Consider the following 14,575-nt stretch of genomic DNA (forward strand, 5'->3'; position numbering starts at 1 on the left):
CCTTTTTGGCATGGTTTTGTGGGGTTTGGTTTGTTTGGTTTTTGTCTTTTCTTTTTTTTTTTCTTTCTCACCTTTAAATATGTTGTGCAATTCCCAGGCCTTGAAACCATAACAGAAAGATAGCAGGACGTCTTCTATTTGCCAAGGATACTTCCATTGCCATCTCTCCAGGTCACTAAATGCATTCACTGTCATTCCTATGAAATGACCCAAAATCTGCCAATTATAAGCTTTTGGAAAAATCTGCAGTTAAATGCTGTCCTGCAGAATAGGAATTTAGCCAGGGTCTACCACAGATCTCTGGTAGGATGCCAGACAAGTCACTTAAAATCAACCTGTTATATGATCATTAGGGTGTGGGTGCCTGAACTGCGATAATATACAGAAAATTCAAGTAACAAAATCCATTCTTTGAATACTTACTAAGATCTACCTATGCTGAGAAATAAGTATCTTTAGTTCTCAAAATTCTGTCCTTACATTTTGCCAAAGATTTCCTTCAACAGACCTAACTGAAAAATTAAGATGCCTCCCCCACAATACTTTAATGAATTGCATGAACACTGTTGTTGCAAGCATCTTAAAAAGTCACAGAAGAGAAAATATTTATGCTTTTGTTTTCTAAGTAAAACTTGAATAGTACACATAAACACAAACTGGCCTTTTGAGCAATGAAACTAGCCCAAAATATCAAACAGTTGCTCATTAGATTAGAGCTATCCACCTTGAGATGAATCTTGTGGTCACATAACTAAAGACTCTTTCATAACGCACCTATAAAGGGGTAAAATACTATTTCAAGTCACATGAAAAAATCTACAACCCTTTTATTGATCTTCAGAGAGGATAACTTTTTTCAAAATTCACAAATTAAAAGGAAAGGCATGATAAGAAGGGGCCAAACCAGAAATCTGGTTTCTGCTAAAAATAAAGGTGCCTAACAACAAAAGAAGAAAATCTGTATCAAGTCCCAGTGCAATGTAATTCATTAAGATAAATAAAATCACAACCCACCAGCAGCTACACCAGTTAATAGGTTACCACTACCTAGTCAGAGTTTTTTCATACCTCTATTGTTTTTTCCAGATATATTTGTATAAATTTATAAAAGCTTACAAACTGTAGCCATTTGATCACAACACCACACCTCTCTTTCCCATATCTTATTAGTGATGTGTGATGCTCACTTAAAAGACAAATAAGTATACCAGATTACATTTTTTATTAAAAAAATACCGACGATCTCTTCAAGTAATAGAAAGTGATATTTATTTTGTACAGTTCTACATTTCTTAGCAAAGTATGCCAACCAGCACACTTACTATACAAACTAAAATAACCATATTTGAACAATTCCCACTTCGAGATATTTCCTCAAAATACCACTTATTTCCCTCTCTTTCCTGGGAGTGAGGGCCACAAATTTTTGTGAACTAAAATATGGTTAGAATAACCCAAAAACTTGTGATATTGCTTTTAATATTTCTTAGTAATTCAAGACAGGTCAAGCACATCAAAAGACTGCAGTACCTTCATGATCACTAAAGAAGAGTCACTGGGCTGGCAGTGAAATATATCCTTTACTAGCAGACTTTCTTTCTATTACACGCAAAGTAAAAATGTAACATACTTTCTTACAGATTGTCTATAAGTCACTCCAATGTACTCTGCAATTCATGAGTTGTTAATGATTACACAGTCATAGAAGAACTATGCATCTCAAGTAACATTTTTAAAAGTCATTTTACCTGTAAATTTTTTAATTTTTTTCTTTAGTTGACCTTGAGAAAAGTTCCTACAAACAACATAAACAAGGGAAAAGGAGAAATTAGATAGAAAGCCAACACTTTTGAAGGCCCAAGCCTACCACAGGAACCTTCATGCACTAGACCTTCATGTGATTTCTTTCACATAATAAAGCAGATATAAAATGCAATGTGTAAAGCTTTTCAAGAGATTGTTGTTTCAACATCCACAAAGCAACGTTTATTGAAATATCATTCCTCTTCCTAAAATTTGAGATTAGGAAAATTATAACGAAAGCATTACAAAACTAGTTGAGAGGACTCTTATAACCAGCAAGGACACAGTCAAATAGAACGAACCTACTGAAGAAGCCCAAAGAGGTGTTGGATGCCCAACCCTGGAAGTGTTCAGGGACAGGCTGGATGGGGCTTTGAGTAACCTAGTCTAGTGGAAGGTGTCCCTGCCCATGGCAGAGGCGTGGAACCAGATGATCTTTAAGGTCCCTTCCAAGCCAAACCACTCTAAGATTACATGAATTAATGAAATCTGGCTAAGTACATTAAATAAAAGAACTAAGCAGACCAGTACAACTGACTGATGCCACTGATTTTATTTTTTACATTAAACAATCTAGGAAATGCAAGAGCATTTTTTTACTCATCCTCTCTCCATTTTCACCATGATTAACATAATGATCAGTTTGCACACCATTTTCCCAGAACAGCAGATATAAACCTTATACCTCATTCCCTGACTAAAATAGTGTGAAATTAAGATTTCCCAGCATTAACTAAAACTAATTCAAAGAACTTTGTGAAACCTTGCACAGGAGATTTTTGCATTCAGTTTTAGATTGTCCCAGCAAATCAAACTGAGGGGATGTCATAGAAGTAATTAAGCCCTTTTCCTTGAAATAAGATTGCATCAGATATCAATAAAATATTTAGGACTCCGGGAACACACTAACATGAAAATAACTCATTACCAGAAATAATTAATTCAGTGAGTTTTCCTTTTAGGCAAAGCAAGACAAAAAGTCTGTATACCTTGAAAATTCAAGCTTCCCTTCCCTCTCTACCAACAATTTCAGTTCCACTTTGCAAGGGAAATAACGTCTACCTGATGAACAAATATGAAAAGTTTCATTGCCAAAATGGTGGGTTTTGCTGAGCTACATTGTGTACTAACACTTTAAACTTCTATATAATCTCTAAACTACATCTTTCATTTATTGTAAAATCTGCAATTGCTTGCCAGCCCTATGTCAAAGCATGATTTCTTTCTCTTACATAGATGGGGACATTTCTTAAGGTAAACTAACTTTTTGTAAAGCAATACCTTGACCTTTTCCCTTTTACTACTCCTACATTTTGGTCCACCTCTGTGATTCAAGTAATTCAAAGTAATACAACTAAAATATGACTATATAGAGTTACTAAAATGCTAGTTTAATTTTTTCTTTATCTATAAGCACTTAGCTAAGTCTAAGTGATACGAAGTGTGTTACCATAGTCAATCTAGAACTTTTCATCAACATTCTTTCGAGAGTAGAAAGAGCAGCAAAATCCAATCAATATGCAGCTTTGTCATTTTATTCCTATTTGCAAATTCAAGATATACTATTCCATTTCACCTTTTTTGGTATTTGAGTTTCAGAAGGTTTTTTTTTCCCTCTTTCTTTAGATTTTGTTCTAAATATTTCATGAATACCAAATGGTTTGGTAACATGAACTCCCTTATACTTAGAATGTAATTAAGAAGGGAAAGGAACAAAACAGTCTACAACAAGAAACTGTGATATGTCTGATACTTGCATAAGAAAAATCCACTGGACACATTCTGAAACATTGCTAGATTACTTTCTGTATTTCTACACAATCAGAACTCAATTCCTGGAAAAAATGTTCCTCCTTCAAAAAGTTTCTGCTATCATCTCTTCCCAATATTACCGATTCTTAGTTGTATATTCTGATCACAGTGTACACATGCCCATGCACATTCTAACACTCAGTATGCACAGAACATATATATATAAATATATTTTCAAGAAACAAATTGTAAGATTGAAAATTATAGTGAGCCATATAAAATCCAGCATGAAGATTTAAACGTTTTAACTGAGCAATAAGAATCTATGGATTCTTACAAAACTTACAGAACCTTTTCATCATGCAAAACCTAAATTCCTAATTCCCGACACCTGAGGCCTTGTTAAATCATGTTTGCTCTTCTGCTTATGAATGCATTTTTCCCAAACAATAAACACAGGCAGCCTATGGGATTAAAGCATGACAAAGGTGTAGCTGACTCATGGGATCAATTAGAAAGCATCAGTACTTATGCCTTTTGTTCACTCCATGTTTTACTAACAGTTTCTGCATTTTCAGCATAAGCGTATCACAGATGTTAAACGTCATGCTACAAGGTAGTGGTGCACTAGTACCATACACTAAACAGAATAAATCTATTCTTATCACCACCTACAATTATATCAGTCATTACACAGCTTACATATTTCTTTAAAGTTTAAACAAATGCATAAGGATTTTAACTGAATGCTTGCAGCTTCCTGCCCAGTGAAAGTATGTCAGCATTTTTCCAGTACATTTCTAGCATTCAAAAAGAACCTACAGAGTTGCCTTTTCTAAGCCAAAAACAATTTTAAATACAGCCACCGACACTAATGCCACAGGTACAGCTTTCCCTCCAAACCCGCTGTTAAATTCACAAGCAAGAAAGCCCATGAGCAGGACGACAAGCAGTTTCAATCTCCATGCAGTTTGCCTGTGACAGGTTATTGATAGAACAAACAGAATTTGCAATACTTACAGAGTGTTTCTCCTGCTGGCCCATAACTCCATGGTTAGCTGGGATTGCAAGTGGTTTCATAATGAAGAAACATAAGCTGAACTGAATTTACACATCATGTACCAATTTCTTATGGATGGCAAGTCACCCTCTACAGCATTAAATTAAAAAGAGGCGGAGGGGGTGAAGCCAAGCTGGAGCTAAAAGTGTCACTACTGGTAAGCTCAAACCCCCCGTTGCACTTGTAGTGCAGAGCAGCAATCCGAATGACAGCGTTAGTCTCCATTTTTGTAACACTGAAAGTCTAAGCATGTCAGGATGTACAGAGCCTGATGAAACCCTACATATCCAGCATCCATTCAAAGGAAGAAAACCATTCCCTGAGCCTGAGGAATGGGAAGGGGAAAAAAAAAAAAAAAGGAGGAAAAAAGCTAAAATGGCTGACTGCACAGAGGCTCCCTCAAAAAGGCTTAATACAGTATTATATTAGTCAGGGTACAGGAACCAGCCTCCAGCACTCAGCCAAGCATTGTTAATACTCCTGTTTCATTTGCAATCACACACACTCACACACGCAGCCTCCCCCCCTCTCCACCACAACTACCCTCCACTCCCCCAAAATCAGGGCAGCGCACACGAATAGGGACCTCCTCCCCTGGCTGCTAATGATGCTGACAGAGTAGTGACCAGTGATCTCTGTTCCACTCAGCTAACCAAGTTTGCACAATTAATCTCAGCAGCATGACATTGATGGACATTTAATTTTATGATGCCTGTTCCTCACAATCAAGACAAGCACTTCTACCGCCCAAAGAGTCAGCAACTAAAATACAAGACAATTACACACAAAAACCCAGAGAATCATGAGTCTGAATGCAATACGCCAATATAATTACGTTATTGTGCTTACTTTGGAAGACCATGGCTGCAGGCAGTTGGCATAGCAACGCACAAGGAAAGCCATTTCCTGGGTAGAAAGAATGCTTCCTTTTCTAAATAAAAAATTCCTCTTAGGATACAAACGGCATTGCTGCTTCCTGCAGAAAGCAAAGACACTGAAGTCTGTCTCTTAACCTGCACACAGGCACACACTCAATGCAGTTCGAGTGATGTAAGTGCATTTCTCTCTCTCTCTCTCCCTCTCCTCTCCCTCCCTCTCCCTTTATCCACCGAAATATTCGAGTTAAATGGAAGACACATTCCTTGAGGCTCGCCCCCTCCGATACTTAACTGTTTCACTCATTAAGGTAGAGATGGACAATGCAGATAAAACAGCAAGCTCCTGCCTGTGTCTGGTATCAACCTCGGAAGATCAAGGCATCCCCAGAGGGGAGGGATCCGTTTGCTGCTGGCTCCTAAGAATATCACTGAAGTCAGGGTGGGAATGAGAACCCACGTTTACCTCGCCAAATCTTGAACTGAACATGGACTTTTCAAGAAGATAATGCTAAAGCAGAGACATCACCTTCCTTCCCCCACCCCCAAAAGAGTGCTGCTGCAGAGGTGTAAACATTGTTATCACGTATTTATAAACAGTGCGCTTGATGAGTTCCCTCAGATTTTCAGCAGCTTCCATGCTACACAGGCCAGAGACATCCATTCAGGGGTTGTGGAAGGTAAATGTCCAGAACCTTTTAACACACCATTTCACATCTTTCTGAATATAGTTCCTGCTTCTCCTTGCACAGTGAATATAAAGTTTCCACTGAAAAGACATGGGGATACAGGTTGTGGAAGAGTTTGGCACACATATGGCATTTATAATTCTCAGACTGTAACTATATCTTAATCTTAGAAATTTCCCCAGTCACTCCCATTTACATTACACCACTTCTCATATTATACTAGCAAAATCATACTGCAAAGGAGCCAAAATGAAACGCAACCAGGGACCATGCTCAAGCAATGAACAAATTGTTAGCACTATACAGCGAACCTCTTAGGAGTCATGAGTTTGTACCACTTGACAGAGGATTGACCAAGCCAGGAACATGGCACTCTTCCATTAGGCTTCATCTTTACTAAAGTTCTCTATAATGCCTTCACAACACATTCTTTAAAACCAGAGACCACCTGCCCTAAAAATAACTTCAAAGTTGTTGTTGTCTTTTTTTAGCAAGGACAATAGAAAAAAAAAAAGACTTAACAGTTATTACACAGGTATAAATACACAGGGCAAAAAAATGGATAATACAGAATACTATGTCATAAAATCTGCAGCTGCCTTCCACCAAATAACATGTCCACTAATAATGAGTTCAGTCGGTTACACACTGCTTACAATTACTTCACTCCTTACAATGACTGCTAGTAAATGAAGCTATAAAACTTAGTGGAAATTAATTCTAGTAAAGCCAGAAAACACCCTGAAATATTCTATTTTTTGCACAGTTATTCTATGAAAATTGTTTCATACACAGCACATATTTTAAATTGAATATATTTACACTTATGAGGATTTTATGACACTTGTGTCCTTGGTCTTGTAGTATATTCTGAAAGATAAGTTATTATTTAAATTATTCAATTACAGCAATTAGTTTAGAATTTTTAAAAGTCTTTGCTATGTGCCACTGCAACTAACAGATGATTTTAAATTGCTAAATTATGCTTAAGCTTTGTAAAACATTTTAATGGTGAGTACAATCCATTTTCTGATAAAGTGCTGATCAGAAGTAACAGAAGTTATGCATTCTAGGAAGCTACAGCAAAACCTCTCTAGTACAAAATTAAAAAATACTACTTGTTGCCAAAGCAATTAAAAACCTCTTGAGTCTGATTCGGTGGCCTTGTAGTTAACACCATGAGCAGAATTTGAGTGTGGTGTTTCATACTCATGTCAGGAAAAAAAAAAAAGAAGTTCTGCCAAAAGAGAAACATCTCCCCAGAACAGGAAGGTAGCACACCACTTTCTGAACTCCATCACACACATAACTATCAACATGCATCCCACTCTGTATCAGTTGATATTTCCAACCAGAATCTAGCCCAGGTTTCTACAGCATAAGCCTTCAAGAGTAACATGAAAACATGACTAAATCCATGTCATATGAAACACTTTCTTACTACTTGTGCTCGTCACTACTGTACACCTTTACTCATCTGTTGGTAAATTAAGTCAGTAGTTTGTATATGATTGCAAAAATTTTTATCAACCTAACGAAGTCCAACTGATGCTCACACGCATCAAGACTGACAAAAACTCTGTGGTTTCCAAAACAGAAAAGTTACTTTACATTCAAAATGTGAAAAGTGACATTTATGTAATTAGGTGAAGAAAACACCACTCACAATTTGTGAGTCAAAACAATACCAATAAATTAATGGTCAATTCCATTTTCCTACTCCTCCCTCCTCAACACCACCATTTCCAGGTAGAGTGGCGCAGTGTAATCATATGTACTGTCCATTATCACTTCAGAAAATAATTACATACAAATTAAATTTCATAAAAAATAATTAAAGCAGAAGTGCAGTGAATTCTTATAGGTTACAGTGATGAATGAATGGTATTTAAATCAGTGTAAAACACCAGAATGATATATGCTGGAAAGTTTCATAAACAAGTATAAATCATAGAACCATAAAATCAACTGGGTTGGAAAAGACCTCTGAGATCATCAAGTCCAACACCACTATGGTAACTAGACCATGGCACTAAGTACCACATCCAGTCTCATCTTAAAAACCTCGAGGGATGGTGAATCCACCACCTCCCTGGGCAGGCCATTCCAATGCCTGGTCACTCTCTCTGTAAAAAATTTCTTCCTAATATCCAACCTAAACCTTCCCTGGCAGAGCTTAAGCCCCGTGCCCTCTTGTCCTACTGCTGGTTGCCTGGGAGAAGAGACCGACCCCCACCTGGCTACAACCTCCTATCAGGGAGCTGTAGAGAGTGATGAGGTCTCCTCTGAGCCTCCTCTTCTCCAGACTAAACAAGCCCAGCTCCCTCAGCCTCTCCTCATAGGACTTGTGCTCAAGTCCCTTTACCAGCCTGGTTGCTCTTCTCTGGACCTGCCCCAGCACCTCAATGTCCTTCCTGAACTGAGGGGCCCAGAACTGGACACAGCACTCCAGGTGTGGCCTCACCAGTGCTGAGTACAGGGGAAGGATCACTTCCCTGCTCCTGCTGGCCACACTGTTCTTGATGCAGGCCAGGATGCCATTGGCCTTCTTGGCCACCTGGGCACACTGCTGGCTCATGTTCAGCTTCCTGTCAATCCAAACCCCCAGGTCCCTTTCCACCTGGCTGCTCTCCAGCCACTCTGTGCCCAGCCTGTAGCGCTGCAGGGGTTGTTGTGGCCAAAGTGCAGGACCCGGCACTTGACTTTGTTGAACTTCATCCAATTGGAATCAGCCCAACTCTCCAGCCTATCCAGGTCCCTCTGCAGAGCCCTCCTGCCTTCCAGCAGATCAACACTCCCCTCCAGCTTGGTGTCATCAGCAAATCTGCTAATGGTGGACTCAATCCCCTCATCCAGACCATCAATAAAGACATTAAACAGGACTGGGCCCAGCACTGATCCCTGGGGGACACCACTGGTGACCGGCCCCCAGCTGGATGCAGCCCCGTTCACCAGCACTCTCTGGGCCTGGCCCTCCAGCCAGTTCCTAACCCAGCACAGAGTGCCCCTGTCCAAGCCATGGGCTGCAGCTTTTCCAGGAGAATGCTGTGGGAGATGGTGTCAAACACCTTGTTGAAGTCCAGATAGACACATCCACAACCTTACCCTCATCCACCAGGTGGGTCACTGGGTCATAAAAGGAGATCAGGTTGGTCAGACAGGACCTTCCTAAACCCCTTCTGGCTGGGTCTGATCCCTTGTCCATCCTGTAGGTGCTGTGTGATTGCACTCAGGATGATCTGCTCCATAACCTCTGCCAGGCACCGAGGTCAGGCTGACAGGCCTGTAGTTTCCCGGGTCCTCCTTCCAGCCCCTTTTTGTGGATGGGCATGACATTTGTCAACTTCCAATCATCTGGGACCTCCCCAGTGAGCAGGACTGATGATAAATGATGGAGAGTGGCTTGGTGAGCTCTTCCGCCAGCTCCCTCATCACCCTAGGGTGGATCCCATACTTCATAAAAAACCTATATGCAACTTTGTGTTCATGTGTTTTTCAAAACCCATGCAAGAACTCCTTGCTTAGACTTAAAAGTTTGAAAAAAAGCAAGATATTTTTCAAAAGAAGTAAACACTTCTACACTATTAAAGTGAGATGTTAATAAACCTGATGTGAAAAAATTGCACACGATGAGCTATCCCTGCTGCTTTCGAAATATGATATTTATATGAAGAAATCTAGTATCTAGTAAATATCTCTTTAGGAGTCATAGAAAAGAAAGTTAAAAAAACCTTTCAGAAGTAGCTACAAGTGTTTGGACATCCTTGGACTACCCATAGGCTTTGGGATTCATAAACAGTAGTTCTGAATTCAAGGTAAAAATTGGTAGAGACTTGAACAGAATGCATCATCTGACTGTAACACCTCTCAAATATTTTACATTCTAGGACATAATCTCAAATGGATATTATTCTCCTAAGCAGTGTCAACAATACTTGGAATATTAAACCTTTTTAGGTTAATGATCTGCAACAACAGAATATTTCAATTCTTCAGTTTCAGGCAGCCATCTTAACTCATAACTATTTACAGGAGTACGTAATTTTTAATACAGATTACATACACAGAAACCATTCTACATTCTTTTCCTGAAGTACCTCAGAACTAGTAATTATCAGCACATTTTCCCCTTCCCTTTAAACACAATGTAAAGTATCATTTCCTTCCTGTTCAAAAACTTAGGCAAACACCAACAGTGCACTCTAAGGTCATCAAATCTACTGCCACTCCATGACTCCAGTAGCTAGAAAAAACATTAAAGTGAAGGGACAATTACATAGATATTACACAGCTGTGTAGGTGGACTAACAGACAGCTAAATTGAAGAGTGCAAGAATGGAGTACATAATTTTAAGGAAAATAAGGCTTCTCTTTCCCCCACCCTCCTCACTTGGAAAGAAGTGGAGGTTTAAAATTTAAATTTAAGCTCATGGCTATTGGACACAAAACTGTTAGGGTCCCAGGGGTATTTTCTGAATTTTATAATGCTAATGTTCTCTCCCTCCCACCAACCTTACGAGGGAGATTGCTAAATAACAATCTGATGCTCCCATCAGATTTAGAAACACCAACTGAAACCACTAAAAATCCAGAATAATAAGTCATTCAAAATGCCGCGATACATTTAAATGCCCCATATAATGTATGTCTTATTCTAATGTATTCAGACAAATTTACTGCCAACTATTAAAATCTCTGGCCACGTGACCCAATTTCATACAAGCAAGTTCATATTTAAAAGCATAATGCAGACATGGGATGGTCTAAGCACACCTGTCCTATTGGTATTTTCTCAAGAACTTTGAGAACTTTAAATAGAACTGTTGAATAAAAGAAAGTTACTAAATATATTCTCCAAGGTACTAAAATATCACTTTGGCCAAAACACCCAGATGAAGTAATAGTATTCACCAAGTTATTTTCTTTATTCATAAAGCTGTGGCACTAACATCATTCTAGAGGTGTTCAGTGCACAACTGGCAACACCAAAGCAACAATTACAATGGTGAGTGGTGTGTGCTGTTTTGGTAACACGTTTACTAATGTTACAGACCACTTGAACAAATGCCCTTCTGTTGAGCTGCTGCTGCAGATCAATCTATAATCCGGATCTTTAAAATAATGACAAGCCCAGAGCAGTCAGGCTGCTGCCTCAGCTGGGTGGATGCGCCACAGACTGCCAATCATCCCTTTGACAGCAGACTCATTTGTCACCTTCTGTGCATAGCTCTGTTTTCAGTACAGCAAACTGTTTGCATGCCATCCATCTTAAAATGGGACCAAGTTGTAGCATTCATCTAAAATACTTGCCATCGAATTCTCTTATGTACGACAATTATGTTAGAACAGACATGAAGAAAACCTATTACTCATAGATACTCATCCCAAATGCAACAAGATGTCCCATTTCCAGAATACCTAAATTAGCTTACAAAACTGATTTGAGCAAAGGCTCACCACAGTACCAGAGAACACAAACTTTTCTCAGGACTCCATATTTATTTATGCTTTAAATGTAAAAATGTTTTTAGGAAGAAAAAAAAGAAAAAAGAAAAATATAACCATATCTTTCATGTTCCTGCAATACTTATAAGGTCTTGCATATCATATTTTACAGGCTAGATCAAAATCATATATAATATGTGTGTTTGTGAAGTCACTTTATGTGATGTGGTTTTCACACAAAGCAAAGCATTTCTTCTTATACAAACAAAGTTTACTGCATATTAACATGGCTTTAAAACTCTAAATTATCATTATTAAATATTAAAAATTAGACATTGAAATTTGCTGTATTAATGACTTCAATTTGCAGAATGGTCACAGATTGGTTTCATTCTCTTAATAGTTTCAGTACTTCAGCAGTGGAAAAAATGCTTTCTGTGAGGATAGAAAGTTTTTCCCAACATTCACAAAATTTTCTCACTTTGGTGTCAGGACAAGATTTAACGATAGTGTATTAATTAAAGTGGAGAACATGCACAAGTGTGTTCTGCTTTTAAACTGGGAAAAAAAAACGCAAGAAAACAAAAAAGCAAACACATTTTTAGGATCAAGAATCATGATATCAGGCATTCAGGACAAGCAAGTTCTCTTTACCACATCCAAACAACACTTTGACATCCATACCTGCTGGGGACAAGGTTTACTACTGAGATACAAATCAGCCAATTATCTTGGAGGAAAAACAAACAGAAAAATTGCCCACAAAAAAACCTCACATATCATTGTGTCCATACCAATTTCACAGTAGGAATCCAGGGACACAAGTTCTTCACTTATGTGAGGCAACCTTAAAATTTCACATTCTTTGCTGTGTAATAGTGTAGGAAAGCTTTATGGAAGCTGGATAAACACATACCTCTTTCATGTGGGTCCTACTACTACACTGCTAAAATGTAAGAATAAAACTCAGGGATTTTTTTGAGGTTAATCAACTTTATAAATTCTATATTGTTATGGTCATTAGCACCACCATTGAAACCTGTTCCTGAAATATGCTGACATGTTTGAATCACAAGGATGATTGTTCTGGCACAGAACTGAACATATCTGAGACCACCCCATGCAGGGGAACAATTATTTAATGTTTCAATGTGAAATATTAACGGATTAAAAAACAATCTTCTATAAATGTTAGCTGGTTTTCTGTTGGGTTTTGTTGTTAATTCATTGGGTGACTTCAGTCGTAGAGGAGGGGCAGTATTTCTGTTCTAAGCTAACAAGTTATGGTTTCTAAGACTTATCCTTGAACTCACTTAGAAGCCTTAAGGGAGAATCTGAAATTCTCATGAGTGTGTTCAAGGTGCAGACATAGATGGGACCAGAAGAAACCCACCACAGGTTTCCCAGTGCCCCACATAATGGTGGGAATTGTGTGTCTTTTTTATACCATATCTGTTGCTAAGTCCTTTCTGCCCATCTTCTTTAATGTTTACTTGGACATCTCCTAGAGCAATTTATTATTTATCTCTGGTGTTATGAGGAAGTTTAATTTTGAAAGGGCCAGTAGCTGTTACAGAGAACTTTCACTCACTTCAATTATCTGTTGGAAGGAAATAACTTGTGTTTTTGTCTCCAGTCACAGTTTCAGAAGACTCTCCAAAGAGCCTACTCCAGGGGTTCCCAATTAAAATCAACACTGAAGACAGTTTACCAGCGTAAGATCATTTTCCTTTGGGAGAACTCTCTTCTCATGCCCTTGCATATCCTCTCTTGTGTAATGCACAATACACTAAGATATCCTGACTGCTTTGTGTAGGGCCTCTAGGAACTGTACAGAAGTAATTTATCCAGACTCTTCACTTCTGTAAGTAACAAACCCCATGCAATTTCACTTGTCCTTTATTTTAAAAATAATTATCATGCAAAATGAGCCAATTTGCTTTTATACAGGAAAAAAGTCAAACCATGGCATTATATCCTTCAAATAAAGAGAACCTAATATAAAACTCTAAGAAATGCCTTTCCCTCTCCTCTTCCCAAATCAAATAAATCAAGAAGCTAACTACCACCACCTGATGGACATCCCATTTTGCAAATGTACCACTAATTTTTTTCCCTGCAATTACAAGATCAGTTACCTAGATGTAGAAGGGCTAAGTAAAAACAGGTAGAACTGCACCTACTGGATTGACTCTCCCTGCCAATTTGTTTCTACACTGTTTTATATTCCAAGATTGGTATCAGAATGCTTACTTTTAAGATGATCTTCTGTGCACCACAGATTATTTGAAGACTTTAAAACCAGTTAGCTGCAGGCCTTTACATTCACCAATTTACAGAGTAATATAGCGAACATAATTTAGAAGTGAGAGGAAGGAAAAGCAAAATATTTTACATTTTAGCATATGCACATACATACATTTAAAATAATTCAAAACAGAGTGAGAGCACAACTGGGTAGTTTTTATGTCAGCCACATCAACAATACACGTAACACCTGCCAACTGTTCCAAATACATGTCAAAACTTTACTGTCCGAAAATTCAAACATAATTAAATCTAACCACTCAAACCTAAAGCCCAGCTCCTAATACCCATTACTCAAGTAACAGAACACTAACACTTGAACTAGACCTTAAATAAAACAAGAGAATGGTTTTTTCATCATACAAAACAAACAAAGAAAAAACAACAAAAACTCAACAACAACAATAAAAACAAACAGAAAAGGTGAAAGAGAGGGAAAGAATTTACAAACAAAACCTTGTGTGTACCTTGCTGTATTCAGGACTTGTTAGCTCTCCTGAACTGAACTGTCACCTAACAAAAGATGCAAGCATGGATAACAGCATTTACACTCAGCAGGATCTAGCCAAGGCACTATAATACACACATCTACCCAATTAAGTCAAAAAGGGTTTACACATCACACACTGGATGTGCTCCAGCAC

At 38.2% G+C, this 14,575-nt stretch overlaps 1 protein-coding gene across 8 annotated transcripts in view; it reads right to left on the reverse strand.

The window, feature by feature from the left end:
- RAPGEF2 (Rap guanine nucleotide exchange factor 2) overlaps positions 1 to 14,575 on the reverse strand; it is a 185,920-nt gene that overhangs the window by 64,808 nt on the left and 106,537 nt on the right. The window contains exon 1 of one of the 8 annotated variants that reach the window (XM_050338679.1): positions 4,576 to 5,073. The exons of the other annotated variants lie outside the window; for them this stretch is intronic. Coding sequence (XP_050194636.1) covers positions 4,576 to 4,635 — 60 coding nt within the window. The 5' untranslated portion in view covers positions 4,636 to 5,073. Of the gene's footprint in view, positions 1 to 4,575; positions 5,074 to 14,575 lie in introns of those variants that run through there. 8 annotated transcript variants of the gene reach the window in all.

Source organism: Myiozetetes cayanensis, unplaced genomic scaffold (assembly GCF_022539395.1).
Source record: "Myiozetetes cayanensis isolate MyiCay16 unplaced genomic scaffold, myiCay2020 scf7, whole genome shotgun sequence".
Classification (NCBI taxonomy): Eukaryota; Metazoa; Chordata; class Aves; order Passeriformes; family Tyrannidae; genus Myiozetetes; species Myiozetetes cayanensis.